This window comes from Saccopteryx bilineata, chromosome 9 (assembly GCF_036850765.1).
Source record: "Saccopteryx bilineata isolate mSacBil1 chromosome 9, mSacBil1_pri_phased_curated, whole genome shotgun sequence".
Taxonomy (NCBI): Eukaryota; Metazoa; Chordata; class Mammalia; order Chiroptera; family Emballonuridae; genus Saccopteryx; species Saccopteryx bilineata.
This window is the reverse complement of record NC_089498.1, coordinates 37967383-37981964: the sequence shown is the minus strand read 5'-3', so window position 1 is coordinate 37981964 and position 14582 is coordinate 37967383. Positions and strand designations below refer to the sequence as shown.

Sequence of the window (14582 nt, the reverse complement as noted above, 5' to 3'; positions counted from 1 at the left end):
GAGGCGCCCATCTGCTTCTCCACCCCTCCCCCTCTCCTTCCTCTCTGTCTCTCTCTTCCCCTCCCGCAGCTGAGGCTCCATTGGAGCAAAGATGGCCCGGGCGCTGGGGATGGCTCTGTGGCCTCTGCCTCGGGTGCTAGAGTGGCTCTGGCATTGCCCCCTGGTGGGCAGAGCCTTGCCCCTGGTGGGTGTGCCGGATGGATCCCGGTCGGGCGCATGCGGGGGTCTGTCTGACTGTCTCTCCCCGTTTCCAGCTTCAGAGAAGTGCAAAGAAAAATAAATAAATAAATAAAGACTTTGGGAGATAAAATGGAGCTGTTCAGATAAAAAGAACTTCCAAGGTGGGGGTTGGGGTCTCTTAATCTGACCTCATTACATTCACAAGAAAGCCTCTCTTACAGCCATGAGTGGGTCCACCAGCTTCATCAGTCATTAGCCTCAAGGACTGCTGCATAGACTCCTAAGTCTGTGTTTGTGCCACTTAAAAAAACTTAACCGCCTGACCAGGCGGTGGCGCAGTGGATAGAGCATCGGACTGGGATGCGGAAGACCCAGGTTTGAGACCCCAAGGTCTCCAACTTGAGCACAGGCTCATTTGGTTGGAGCAAAAAGCTCACTGGCTTGAGCCAAAAGGTCACTGGCTCAAGCAAGGGGTTAATGAAGGCCCGTGGTCAAGGCATATATGAGAAAGCAATCAATGAACAGCTAAGGTGTTGCAACATGCAACAAAAAACTAATGATTGATGCTTCTCATCTCTCCGTTCCTGTCTGTCTGTCCCTGTCTATCCCTCTCTGACTCTCTGTCTCTGAAAATAAATAAATAAATAAATAAACAAACAAAAAAACCCAACAACAAAAACTTAATTACAGTTAACATTCCATATTATTTTACATTCGTTCCAGGTGTACAGCTGTGGCTCTTCTGCCAGGCCTTCCCCATCAGTTTTCTCAGCCAGCCCTTGGCTAGCTTTAGTGTCTTGTGCTGTCCCTCGGTGAGCATCTTAGGTGCCAATAGTTACTCCGGGTACATCTAAATGTTCTTCTCCCAGGTGCCATTTATGCTTATACCTGCTTAACTTTAAACAGTGCCAAGCAACTTCTCCTCCTCACCTTCCTGCTCAGACACTCCCATCTGCTGGCAGTACACTAGCTCCTTTTCAGAACAGGGGTCAGGCAAACTGAAGCCTGCAGGCCAGCTGCCTCTTTTGTAAATAAAGTTTTATTGGAACACAGACATGCTCATTTTTTTTTTCTTTACACAATGGCCATGGCTGCTTTCATGCTAAAACAGCAGAGCTCAGTAGTTGTAAAACAGAGGCTGCATGGTCTGTGAGGCCTAAATTATTTACTAAATGGCTCTTGATAGAAAATGTTTCCTGACTCGTTTTAGAAAGAACATTGAATCAGTAATTTTATTATTAGGATTGATATTTCGTCAGTTAAGACTTATTCATCCTCTAGAAGAAAATCTTCAAAACGGCATGACATGGGCCATGTATATGGGACGGCATGATAAGTCACCCATAAAGGGTGACTCTTCAGAGACCCTTTCAGCCTGGGATCCCAGAAAAACCAACACTTCTCTTCCTGGATCCTTCCAATTCCAGAGATATCTTTGGCCACTTAAATGAGGAACACAGAGGTGGGCAGCATGGAAAGGCAAGGATGTATCTACAACACCACACAGCCCTGGTTCCCTCTGTAATTAAAATGAGCTCCGCTGCCAGAAGCCACTCCTGTAAAGCAGAGGTGAACAAGGAGGCAGAAATGAATAAAAACCTCGCTTCCTCTGCTTCCAACAGCTCAATAATTGGACTTCCTCTGGGGTTGGCTGGTCACTGAATTAGTAAGTCTATAAAATACCCCTGGCCTACTACCTCCCCTGTCTGCCTCAATGTCCCCTCTAACAGTGGTGTTTGCAGCTGGGAATGCCAGGAATGGAGTGCCTCCTACTGCTCCCTCCTCTGCACCCCGAGACCACAGCCCACCGGGGCTGCCTGTCTGGGACCTTCCACTGCAGCACTGCCCTGTCCCTCTGTGCCTCCCCCACCTCTCCTTGCCTGCGGCTCCTGCTCCAGCATTTACCCCGGCCACTCCCCTCTGCCCTCTTTTCCTCCCTCCTACCCTGCTACATTCCTCCTTTCCTTTCTCCTTTCCTTTTACAAATATTGGAGTACCTATTAGATGTTGGGCATACCTACCTTCAAAATGTTTCTTCAAAGTTTGAAATGTTCTTTTTTATAAACTTTGTCTCTTCTGAGACATCTGCCAACCTACCTGAAAGGTGGCAATGAGTTCGTCCTTCTCTTTCATTCTGTCCTCATAAGCCAGCAACAGGGGTGACAGATACTTCAAGTCCAACTGAAGATAATGGGATAAAGAAGGTTAATCTATTTCTTACACCTAAATAATATCGGCAAAATTTTTTAAAGGTGAGAAAATACACTTAATTTGGGATAGATGTGAATAGTTATTCAAATAAATATAGCTCAGAAAATATGGGCCTGAAATTAAATAACTTTCACTTACCAACCAGGGTGGTATAGGGCCCTTTGATGGGAGGCCTTCAGTATTTATACTCTAAGAACAAAACACATTTTGAAGACAAATTAAACTACACTTCTGAAATTTCAAGCCTTAGACGTTCTTAATCTACTGTGCACCAGCAATCTATGCATCTAATGTGTAGGTATACATGAGAAAATTTTCTTTTGAAATGTTTGAGAATAATTTGTAGATATAATGCCTCCTTTCCTATATAATACATCAATGCCTATTTCCTTAAAAAAAAATCTTCACTTTCTCAACCACAGTACCATTATAAAAATCAATAAAAATCAAGAACTCAATAGTGATATACTATAATCTACAGAATATATTCAAATTTTGCCTGTTTTCTATGAGTTCAACATTTGTTTGGCTTTTTTTTTTTTTTTTTTTTTTTTTTTGAGTCCACATATAAGTGATGCCATGCAGTGACTGTCTGGCTGATTTCACTTAGCGTAATACCCTCCGGGTTCACCTATGTTGTTGCAAATGGCAGGACTGTCTTCCTTTTATTTTATTTATTTATTTTTTAAATCTTTTTTTTTTTAACTTTACTTTATTTATTCATTTTTAGAGAGGAGACAGAGAGGGAGAGAGAGAGACAGAGAGAAAGGAGGGGGGAGGAGCAGGAAGCATCAACTCCCATATGTGCCTTGACCAGGCAAGCCCAGGGTTTTGAACCGGCAACCTCAGCATTCCAGGTCGACACTTTATCCACTGCGCCACCACAGGTCAGGCAGAACTGTCTTCCTTTTAAAGGCTGAATGATATTCCATTATACATATGCAAGTCATTCATATAAATATATATCATAAATCACATATAGCTCACATTTTCTTTGTCTGTGGAAACATAGGTTTCCACACCTTAGCTAATGTGAATAATGCTGTAATAAATATGGGAGTACAGACATGTTTTCAAGATAGTGATATTGTTTCCTTTGGATACACACCTAGGAATGGGAATGCTGAATCATATAGTAGTTCTATTTTTAATTTCCTGAGGAACCTCCACACTGTTTTCCATTGTGACTGTGCTAATTTATATTCCTGTCAACAATGTTCAAGGTTTCCCTTTTCTTTACAGTCAGGCCAGCATTTCTTACATCTTGTCTTTTTTGATAATAGACATTCTTTTTTTTTTTTTTTTTTTTTTACAGAGACAGAGAGAGAGTCAGAGAGAGGGATAGACAGGGACAGACAGACAGAAACAGAGAGATCAGAAGCATCAATCATCAGTTTTTCGTTGCGCATTGCAGCACCTTAATTGTTCATTGATTGCTCTCTTATACGTGCCCTGACTGCGGGCCTTCAGCAGACCGAGTAACCCCTTGCTCGAGCCAGTGACCTTGGTCTCAAGCTGGTGAGCTTTGCTCAAGCCAGATGAGCCCTCATTCAAGCCGGTGACCTCGGGGTCTCGAACCTGGGTCCTCCTCATCCCAGTCCAATGCTCTATCCACTGCGCCACCGCCTGGTCAGGCGATAATAGACATTCTAATGGGTGCAAGGTGATAGCTTTTTGTGGTTTTGGTTTGCATTTCTCTGCTGATTAGTAGTGTTGAGCACCTTTACATGTACCTGGTGGTCATTTATGTGCCTTCTTTGGAAAAATGTCTGTTCAGATCCTTTGCCCATTTAAAAGATTGGTTTATTTGTTTTTGTGCTATTGAGTTATATGGGTTCTTTGAATGTTTTGGACATTAACCCCTAATAAAAGATGTGGTTTGCAATATTTTCTTTCATTCCATGGGTTGACTTTTCATTTTGTTCATGGTTACCTTTGCCATACAGATTTTTATTTTGATGTAGTCTCATTTGTTTATTTTGGCTTTGTTGCCTTTGCTTTTGGTCAATTCCAAAAAATCATTGCCTAGATCAATGTGAAAGAGTTTTATTATTTCAGGTCTTAAATTAAAGTCTTTAATCTATTTTGAGTTGATTTTTTGTATTTGGCAAGATTCTTTTGCATGAGCATATCCAGTTTTCCAAACATACTTTATTGAAGAAACTATCCTCTTTGTTGTATATCCTTGGATCCTTTACTGAAAATCAACCAATCATATATGCATGGGTTTATGTCTGGGCCCTCTATTTTGTTCTATTGAACTATGTGTCTGTTTTTATGCCAATTCCATACTGTTCTGATTACTACAGCTTTGCAATGTAGTTTGGAATCAGAAGGTGAGATGCCTTGGGCTCTGTTCATTTCTCAAGATTTGTTTATTCTGGGTCTTTCATGGCTCTATACAAATTTTAGGATTGTTTTATTTATTTCTGTGAAAAATGGCACTAGAATTTTGACAGGGATTGCATTGAATCTGTAGATTGCTTTGGATAGTACGGACATTTTATCATTATTAGTTCTTACAATCATGAACAGTGTTATATCTTTCCATTTATATTTTTTTCTTCAACTTCTTTCATCAGTGTTTTACAGTTTTCATTGTAGATCTTTCACCTCCTTAAATTTATTCCTAATTATTTCATTCCTTTTGGTGCGATTGTAAGTGGGATTGTTTTCTTAATATCTCTTTCCAATAGTGTTGTTGTGTATAGAAACACAACTTATTTTTGTATATTGATTTTGTATCTGCAACTTTACTGAATTTATTCATTAGTTCTAACAGTTTATTGGTAGAATCTATAGAGTTTTCTATATATAACATCATGTCATCAGCAGAAACAATTTTCCTTTCCCATTTTCATGTCTTTTATATCTTTTTCTTGCCTAACTACTCGGGCTAGGATTTCCACTATTATGTTGAATAAAAATCGTGAGAATAGGCATCCTTGTCTTATTCCTGACCTTATTAGAGGAAAAGCTTTCACCTTTTCACTGCTGAGTACTAGACTAGCTGCAAGCTTATTATCATATATATGGCCTTTATGTTGACATACATTCCTTCTATATCCAATTTCTTGAGTTCTTACTATGAAAGGTATTGAATTTTATTTATTTATTTATTTATTTTAAATTCATTTTTAGAGAGGAGAGGGAGAGAGAGAGAGAGAGAGAGAGAGAGAGAGAGAGGAGAGACAGAGAGAGAGAAGGGGGGAGGAGCAGGAAGCATCAACTCCCATATGTGCCTTGACCAGGCAAGCCCAGGGTTTCAAACCGGTGACCTCAGCATTTCCAGGTCGACACTTTATCCACTGCGCCACCACAGGTCAGGCCAAAAGGTATTGAATTTTGTCAAATGTTATTTATGCATCTATCGAAATGATCATGATTTTTATTCATTTAATGTGGTGTATTACATTTACTGACTAACATATATTAAACCATTTTTGCACCTGAGAAATAAACCACACTTCATCATGGTGTATAATCCTTCTAATGTAGTGCTGGAGTCAGTTTATTAATGTTTTTTTGAGGACTTTTCTCTCTGTTCATCAGGGATACTGGCCTGTAATTTTCTTTCCTTTTGGTGTTCTTGTCTGATTTTGGTATCAAGGTAACTACTGGTTTTGTAAAATGAGTTTAGAAGTATTTTTTCTGCTTCAATATTTTGGAAGAGTTTAAGAAGGATTTTTTATATGTTTGGCAGAATTCACCAGTGGACCCATCTGGTCCTGGACTTTTCTTTGTTCAATCTCCGTACTAGTAATTGGTCTGTTCAGACTATCTCTTTATGATTCAGTCTTGGAAGATTGTAGATTTCTAAAAATTAGCAATATTTTCTATGTCATCTAATTTGTTGGGGTATAATTGTTCACAGTAGTTTCTTAGGATCCTTAGTATTTTTCTGTTATCAGTTGTAATGCCTCCTCTTTTATTTCTAATTTTATTTACTTGAATCATCTTTTTCCTTAGTCTAGCTAAAGGTTGGTTAATTTTGTTTATCTTTTTGGGAGACTGTATAAACCAGTCTGCCTTCTTTTGAAAGTTAGTGCACTGGCAAATAATAATTATAAATGAAAGGAACAGGACTGAGAAGAGAGCAGCTGATATGGACTTTCACTTTTTAACTTTATATAAACTTCTGTATTGTCCCAATTATTTTACAAAGAGCCTTTATTGCCTTTGTTATGAGAAAGGAGGAAAAGAAGGCAGAAGAAAGTAAAAAAAGGGAGGAGGTAGGAGGGAAAAAGAAATAAAAAGGTCCCTAGAAATACTGTGCTTTGTATGTGTCTTTTTATACCAAATTGTAACAAATATAAACCCTCCATGGTTGGAAATCAATTCAATAGGAAAGGCTATAAACAAGCTGAAAATTAATTTTCTCAATTGGAAACATTACCTCTTCCTTGGATAAATGCCTGAATTTTGTCTGATATCTGCTCAGTTCTACATTCAAACGATGGATAATCACTTTCAACCCATCATTTTCATCCACCAGTTCTTGAGCTTGTTTTCTGAGGTTAAGTAATTCAGGTGCAGCAACTACTGAAAAAAATTAATATTATACTATAAGAACTTGTATCAAATTAAGATTTTTATAAATTATTAACCATCTGCCCTTTTATTTCTTTTAGGCTCACAGAGGCAGTGAATGACAACTAGATAGGTATAAATGAATAGAAGTTACTAAGTCTTTTTTTTTTTCTTTTTTTTTTGTATTTTTCCGAAGCTAGAAACGGGGAGAGACAGTCAGACAGACTCTCGCATGCGCCCAACCGGGATCCACCCGGCACGCCCACCAGAGGGCGACGCTCTGCCCACCAGGGGGCGATGCTCTGCCCCTCCGGGGCATCGCTCTGCCGCGACCAGAGCCTCTCTAGCACCTGGGGCAGAGGCCAAGGAGCCATCCCCAGCACCCGGGCCATCTTTGCTCCAATGGAGCCTCGGCTGCGGGAGGGGAAGAGAGAGACAGAGAGGAAGGAGGGGGGAGGGGTGGAGAAGCAGATGGGCGCTTCTCCTGTGTGCCCTGGCTGGGAATCGAACCCAGGACTTCTGCACGCCAGGCCGACGCTCTACCACTGAGCCAACCGGCCAGGGCTGTTACTAAGTCTTTTAACACTAAATAGTCAATACTTTGGAAGTTTGTAGTTGTTTTTACATATACAATTACTTAAGGGAAAATAAAACTTAGCCTGACTACAAGGTGGCACAGTGGATAGAGCATCAGCCTGGCATGCTAAGGACCCAGGTTCAAAGCCCTGAGGTTGCCAGCTTGAGCGCGGGCTCACCAGCTTGAGCACAGGGTCACCGGTTTGAGCATAGGATCACAGACATGACCCAATGGTCACTGGCTTGAGCCCAAAGGTTGCTGGCTTGATTTCCAAGGTCGTTGGCTTGAGCCTAAGGACCCTGGCTTGAGCAAAGGGTTACTGGCTTGGTTGGAGCCCCTAGGTCAAGGCTCATATGAGAAAGCAATCAATGAATTAAGGTGCCGCAACTATACATTGATGCTTCTCATCTCTCTCCCTTCCTGTCTATCTGTCCCTGTCTGTCTCCCCCTCACTAAAAAAGAAAAAAATATATTTATATAACTTTGAGGTAAAAAGGACTTGACACCAAGGGCATAAGCCATAAAAGAAAAATATCCTATAGGTTTAGTTAAATTATCAACAAACTGAGCAAATATTACATACATGACAAAGGCTAGCATCCTTAATATATAAAGAGCTCCTATAAACCAATGAGAAAAAGCCAAGTATCTCAAGTAAAAAAAAATTATAAAAGAAAAAGAAAAAATATTCAAGCTTATTAATAACTAAAGGAATACAAATTAAAATGGGATTCCTTTTTTTGCTTATCAAATTAGAAAGAAAAATATAATCTTCATCAGTGGTAACTATGTGGTGAATAAGGCATTTTTTTTTTTTTATTTAAAAAAATTTTTTTCATTTATTTATTCATTTTGGAGGAGAGAGAGATAGAGAGCGAGAGAAGGGGGGAGGAGCAGGAAGCATCAACTCTCATATGTGCCTTGACCAGGCAAGCCCAGGGTTTTGAACTGGCAACCTCAGCGTTCCAGGTTGATGCTTGATCCTCTGCGCCACAATAGGTCAGGCTGAATAAGGCATTTTTATATGTTATTCAGTGGGATAAAAACTGATATGAAATATATGTAAAGTTACTTTCCTAATCATCAAATGCAGAAACATTATCATTTTTTAGCATAACAATAATGATATAGCAGATAAAATCAAATTTCAACAAGTATATTAATGAAAAAAACTAAAATAGTATAACACAAAATAGCAACATAACCATCAACATATATAACAACCTAAAATATTAACTCTCAAAATACATAAGAAAATGAATGAAGTCCTATTTGCTTCTTTAATGAAAGAACTGTGTAGTTGAGCCCACCTTCCTGAGCCGATGCTTTCTCAGCCTCTTTCAGTTTTCCATTTTCTTTCATTATTCTCCTCAGTTTTAACTGTAGTTCTTTCATTGTTTGTTTTACTATGTTAAGTTCAAGAGTAAGGGCTTGGTTTGTATTATACAGATGTGAATTTTCTTCTCTTAATTCCTCAAACTTTTCTTTCGTTATTTTTATATATTGCTGATGTGCCCTGCCAGTTATATCTGAAAAGGTACAGGGAAAACGTTTTAAAATATTATCTGACATTTATAATTTTACATCAAAATTACATGAGACTTCATTGGAAAAACCATGTGAGCAATTACTTCATACAAGGACTTCAAGCTATGCTCTTTGGTCCTGGGAAAGAAAATGGCCTCAAGAGAGATTGAGCGGTCTGACGAGAGTATAGTGGGTGACAGGAGAGAGGTAACGGGGAGGCAGAACCTGAGGGAGGTCCCTGTACACCAGGGGTCCCCAATCTACGGCCCACGGGCCACATGCGGCCCCCTGAGGCCATTTATCCGGCCCCCACTGCACTTCCAGAAGGGGCACCTTTTTCATTGGTGGTCAGTGAGAGGAGCATAGTTCCCATTGAAATACTGGTCAGTTTGTTGATTTAAATTTACTTGTTCTTTATTTTAAATGTTGTATTTTTCCCGTTTTGTTTTTTTACTTTAAAATAAGATATGTGCAGTGTGCATAGGGATTTGTTCATAGTTTTTTTTATAGTCCGGCCTCCATTGGTCTGAGGGACAGTGAACTGGCCCCCTGTGTAAAAAGTTTGGGGACCCCTGCTGTATACCACTGTGCAGAGTGGAGGCCAGAAAGGCTCTTAGGTAGAGATGTGAAAAGGAAGAGGCTCTGCTCTCAGATGAATCCCTCCAGTCAGCAGTAAAGAGAGTGAATGAACCAGGCCCAGCCCAGAGGGGCCCTGCGGCGAGCTATGGTGGGAACAGGGAGGAAGGGGTGTGGGAGAGCAGGAGTCTGGGGCTAAAATCCCACCAGGCTCAGCAGCTGACTGGGTGTGGGCAGTGAGGGAGGGGCAAATCAAGGATGAGCACTAAGATCTGTGGTTTGGAAGACACTTAGCCAGACAAGGAACACAAGGAGAGCAAGGGACGGTAAGCTCAGTTTAGGACACGGGCCCAAAGCTCTGAAGCCAGCCTCAGCTGGAGCGAGACGGGAGCCACCAGCATGTGGGCAGTACCTGAAGGCACCAGGGGGAGAAGCAAACCAGAGATCACAAAGGATCTTAAGAAAGAATAGCAAGAAAGATGGGAGAAAAACAAGCGATGTTCCATGGGGAGATATGCTCAGAGAGGTCAAAAAGCTGAAAGTCACAATGGACTCCTTGGCCAGGGCACGCCTCCAAATAGAAGCGTAAACAGAAGTGCTTTGTCTGTGGGCAAAGATGGGAGGGCTGCTGGCTCCAGACAGTAGATTCGGCACACACCCCAGGGGACAGGCAAGGGTTAGGGAGGGGACTGTTGACTCCAGATATGCTTCCCTGACCACTGATACACATATTCTCAGTCTTTAAGAAGATTAAAGGAAAGGCTAAGAAATGAGTAACTCCACAGCTACACTGAGAACAAGAGGGGAACCATGAGGAATCCCAGAAAGAAAACAGTTGAGATTAGGTTGAAGACAGAAGCTGCAGCCTAAACTATGTCAGGAGACTTCACTACAAAAGGTGGGGATGCCTTGCCCTGGCAGGTAGTGTGGACCAAAATAGCCTAGAAAGGACTGATGAGGTACCTGGTTAGAGCAGCAGACGGGGCTCATACCCTCTGGGCCGGGCCAGGCAGCCCACAGCAGGGATGCGTGCCGTTGGCAGGCCGTACACACAGGCACTGAGGTCCAAGAGGGAGGGCAGGCCCAAAGAGAAGCCCAGGAGGAGGAGGGACCCCCAAGTACCCTAGCTGGCCACAGAGCCTGCCTGTCCCCATCAGTCACCAGAGACAGGATGCACGACTGGCAGCCTGGCTGGTTTCCCCACCTGAGCAGTGTGCAGTAAAGAGATACAGCGTCCCCAGGCAGACCAAGAAGGGCTCTCAAGGACCAAGGGGGCCACACCTCCAGGAACAATCAAGTGTCTGGGCCAAGAGCACCAAAGTCAAATGACAGAGGAGAGAGTCATTGGTGCAAAAACCACAAGATTTTGGAATGAGCATATTTAATAATCTTAGATGCTTGTCGATACTTCATAGAAATCATTGAAAACAAACATTTTGATTATTACATCTATTCAAAGGATGGCTGAGTGGCAGGGTCCATACAATGACAAATGAGCCTGTGGGCCCGAAGTTAGTGCCCCAGCAAACTCTCACAACACAGCATCAAAAACACTAAGTAAGATGGAATAGGCGAAAATCAAGTCAGTTCTATATGGAGGACAGACTTAAAAGTCTGGTACCCAATGTGGTTTTCAGATAGTGATGTGAAGCATAACAGGAAAAAATTGCAGAATTAACTTTGAAAACTACTGCAGCGCCCCAAATTATAGGGAGAGTAGCTCAGAGAACACCTTTGGACTTCAGACTCTGCCTCCAGACCAAAGCACAGCCCTTATTTGCATATACCCACCCTCCAAGCATCTATAACCTGTAAGATTTTCAATAATGAAATTCAAAAGGCAAATACCTGGAGAGGGTGGCGGTTTTCTACATAATGGTGGTTTTTCATCCTGGGGGAGAAAAAAATCCTGTTACGTCTAATAAATTGAGAATCTTAGCATCTTCTGTTCAAACTTTCTGCCTTTTTGCCTGTGAGTTCAGTCGGTCATTGTGTCTTCGTGTGTAAGTTCCAGGAGCAACAGGCCGTCACTTCACATTCTAAAGCACGCAATAAGGCTGCAGTGCTGAGCAGAGGTGCGCAAAGAGAACTTCAACTGGGCCTTTTCTCTTTGGAATATTCAATAAGACCCCATAAACTGCAGAGAAGCATGTCTTCAAGGGGCTGAGAAAATAAGACCTTGCTTTTCAACACGAAACTTAGAGGGAAGGGAAAGTTTTGAATTTTTGTTTATTTTTCTATTACACACAAATTATGTGATTTCTAACCTCTCAATATATATATTCCTTTAATTTTTAGACTATGAAAAATATGAGTTTCTTCAAGTATTTTAAGTACTTAATAAGAAACATTCAATCAGAAAGAACTTTTTTTTTTTTTTTTTTTTTGTATTTTTCTGAAGCTGGAAACGGGGAGAGACAGACAGACTCCCGCATGCGCCCGACCGGGATCCACCCGGCACGCCCACCAGGGGCGAAGCTCTGCCCACCAGGGGGCGATGCTCTGCCTCTCCGGGGTGTCGCTCTGCCGTGACCAGAGCCACTCTAGCGCCTGGGGCATAGGCCAAGGAGCCATCCCCAGCACCCGGGCCATCTTTGCTCCAATGGAGCCTTGGCTGCGGGAGGGGAAGAGAGAGACAGAGAGGAAGGAGGGGGGGGTGGAGAAGCAAATGGGCGCTTCTCCTATGTGCCTTGGCCGGGAATCGAACCCGGGTCCCCCGTACGCCAGGCTGACGCTCTACCGCTGAGCCAACCGGCCAGGGCTAGAAAGAACTTTTAAGGGAGGTTTCTTCCCCACGAAACAAAAAAGTTGTTTAAAAATTATGGTGAAAATTCAATCTATTGAGAAAATCAGTTTTTTTAAAAAACTAATCTTACCTTTATATTCTGAACAGAATGTTTACCATCTGATAAAAAAAAAAAAGAGAAAAAAATTAAAAACTGATAAAGATGTCTGACAACTCAGAAGAGTACAATCACAGAAACTCACCTTCTGCAGATGAGCTAAACCGGCAGGGAGCAGCAACAGGTTCTGCAAGGTCACACGGCAAGCTGGGCCTGGGGGGCCAGGAGCCCCACTCTGGACTGCGCATCTCTGTCTATCACGCTCATTTCTGAGCACCGTGAGGGGCTCACAGGATTGCAGAACCAAGGCCACATTTCTCAGTGTGACTGAGTCCTTCCCATGCTCTCCCCACATTCCCAACATACCCCCCATCCCTGTGCTCTCTCTGCACATTCCACCTGCTGTTCCCCAAATGAGCTGGGCCTACCCATCTGGAAGTGGCATCCGACTTGGTCAGAATAGTTGTTAAAATATTTTTATTTTGTCTGACCTGTGGTGGCACAGTGGATAAAGCGTCAACCTGGAATGCTGAGGTTGCCGGTTCGAAACCCTGGGCTTGCCTGGTCAAGGCACTTATGGGAGTTGATGCTTCCTGCTCCTCCCCCCTTCTCTCTCCCTTTCTCTCTCTCTCTAAAAATGAATGAATAAAATCTAAAAAAAAAAAAAAAATTTATTTTTCCAATTAAAGTTGACATTCAATATAAACAAAACTGCTGCACATGCACTTACTACTTATTTCTGACGACTCACTTGCTCTGAGTTTCAGTGCTGGGGCAGCAGCTCGAAAGGTGCCAGAGACATAGGGAAATGAATTAATTGTCTGGCTTTGAGGTGAGAGCTGGAAGGGCAGTTTTCTTCCAGACAGAAGACATTACTGGCAGAAGAGACTGTTCCTTTGATGGGCCCTCTCCCCACAGAGTCAGCAGGTGGGTGCCCTATCTGCATCTCCATCAACCTGGCTACCATTGTTCATTACCCTGCAGTGGTGACTCCTGGAAACTCCATCCCTCCCAACTTTTAGACTCACCCAAGCTACTTCCAGTGGTGTTTCCATATAAACAGTCTATCTCAGCTCATACTTCGACTTTGCTCTCATCTTTCAAAAGTTCACAAACCCCAAACAAGCAGCATCTGGCCTCGGTGTACCCTTTCTTGCTAAGCAGCCCCAAGCTCAGCACTAGTGGCAGCCAGCCTCCAGGCACAGCTTGTTCCAGCTACAGCTTGAGTGGCAACCATCTACAGATCACTTTGTAGCTCATGCCAGGTGGCCTGAGGCTAACTTTGGCCTGCCCTTCCCAGGAGGCTCCAAAGCCAGTGCACCCAGTGGACGACTTCAGACCACACCGGAGCACCAACTACCTACCTCCCCCAGTGACACATTCAAGGGGTTGGCCACCTGGCACCAGAGCCCCACTGAAGCGAGTCCTACTTCCTGGGGTCAGTCCCTGCACTAAAGCTCCTCTGCTGTTGTCTTGACCAGTCTTCACAGCCGATTGGCTTGGGGGTAAATCTCTCCCACTGACATGCCAACAGCAGTTGAGGCTCAATTACAACGAGAGGATGCACACAGCCCACACCGGAGGCACCCATCTTGGGTGACTAGGGAGCCTGTGCCAGTGGGCCCTATAGGACACCTACTGCGTAAGGCCACTCTACAAAGCCCAGGAGACATATCAGCTCTACCTAATACATAGAAACAAACACAGGGAGGATGCCAAATGAGGAGACAAAGAAACATGTCCCAAAGGAAACAGGACAAAATTCCAGAAAAAGAACTAAACCAAATGGAGACAAGCAGTCTACCAGATACAGAGTTCAAAACACTAGTTATAAGGATGTTCAGCGCACTTAGGAAAAGAATAGATCACCTTAGTATAAAGTTCAACAAAGACACAGAAACATAAAAATGAACCAGTAAGAAATGAAGAGCACAATAACTGAAATGGAGAATACAGTAAAAGGAGTCAATAGTAGATTGATGAAGCAGAGGATTAACTCAGCAATTTGGAAGATAAGGTAGCAGAGAACACCCAATCAAAACAGCAAAAAGAAAAAAGGAATCCAAAAAAGTGAGGATAGTTTAAGGGGTCTCTGGGACAGTATCAAGCATACCAATATTCATATCATGGAAGTGACA

The 14582-nt window shown here is 42.6% G+C and overlaps 1 protein-coding gene across 3 annotated transcripts in view; it reads right to left on the bottom strand.

Annotated features, from left to right (window-relative positions):
• Positions 1-14582, bottom strand: part of CEP89 (centrosomal protein 89) — a 100058-nt gene that overhangs the window by 57228 nt on the left and 28248 nt on the right. For 2 of the 3 annotated variants that reach the window (XM_066242721.1, XM_066242723.1), the window contains exons 6-11: positions 12478-12506; positions 11450-11492; positions 8809-9027; positions 6788-6933; positions 2530-2580; positions 2278-2361 (exon numbers count right to left, since the gene is read on the bottom strand). In XM_066242721.1, coding sequence (XP_066098818.1) covers positions 2278-2361; positions 2530-2580; positions 6788-6933; positions 8809-9027; positions 11450-11492; positions 12478-12506 — 572 coding nt within the window. The remainder of the gene's footprint in view (positions 1-2277; positions 2362-2529; positions 2581-6787; positions 6934-8808; positions 9028-11449; positions 11493-12477; positions 12507-14582) is intronic. The other variant, XM_066242722.1, reaches the window with a different exon arrangement.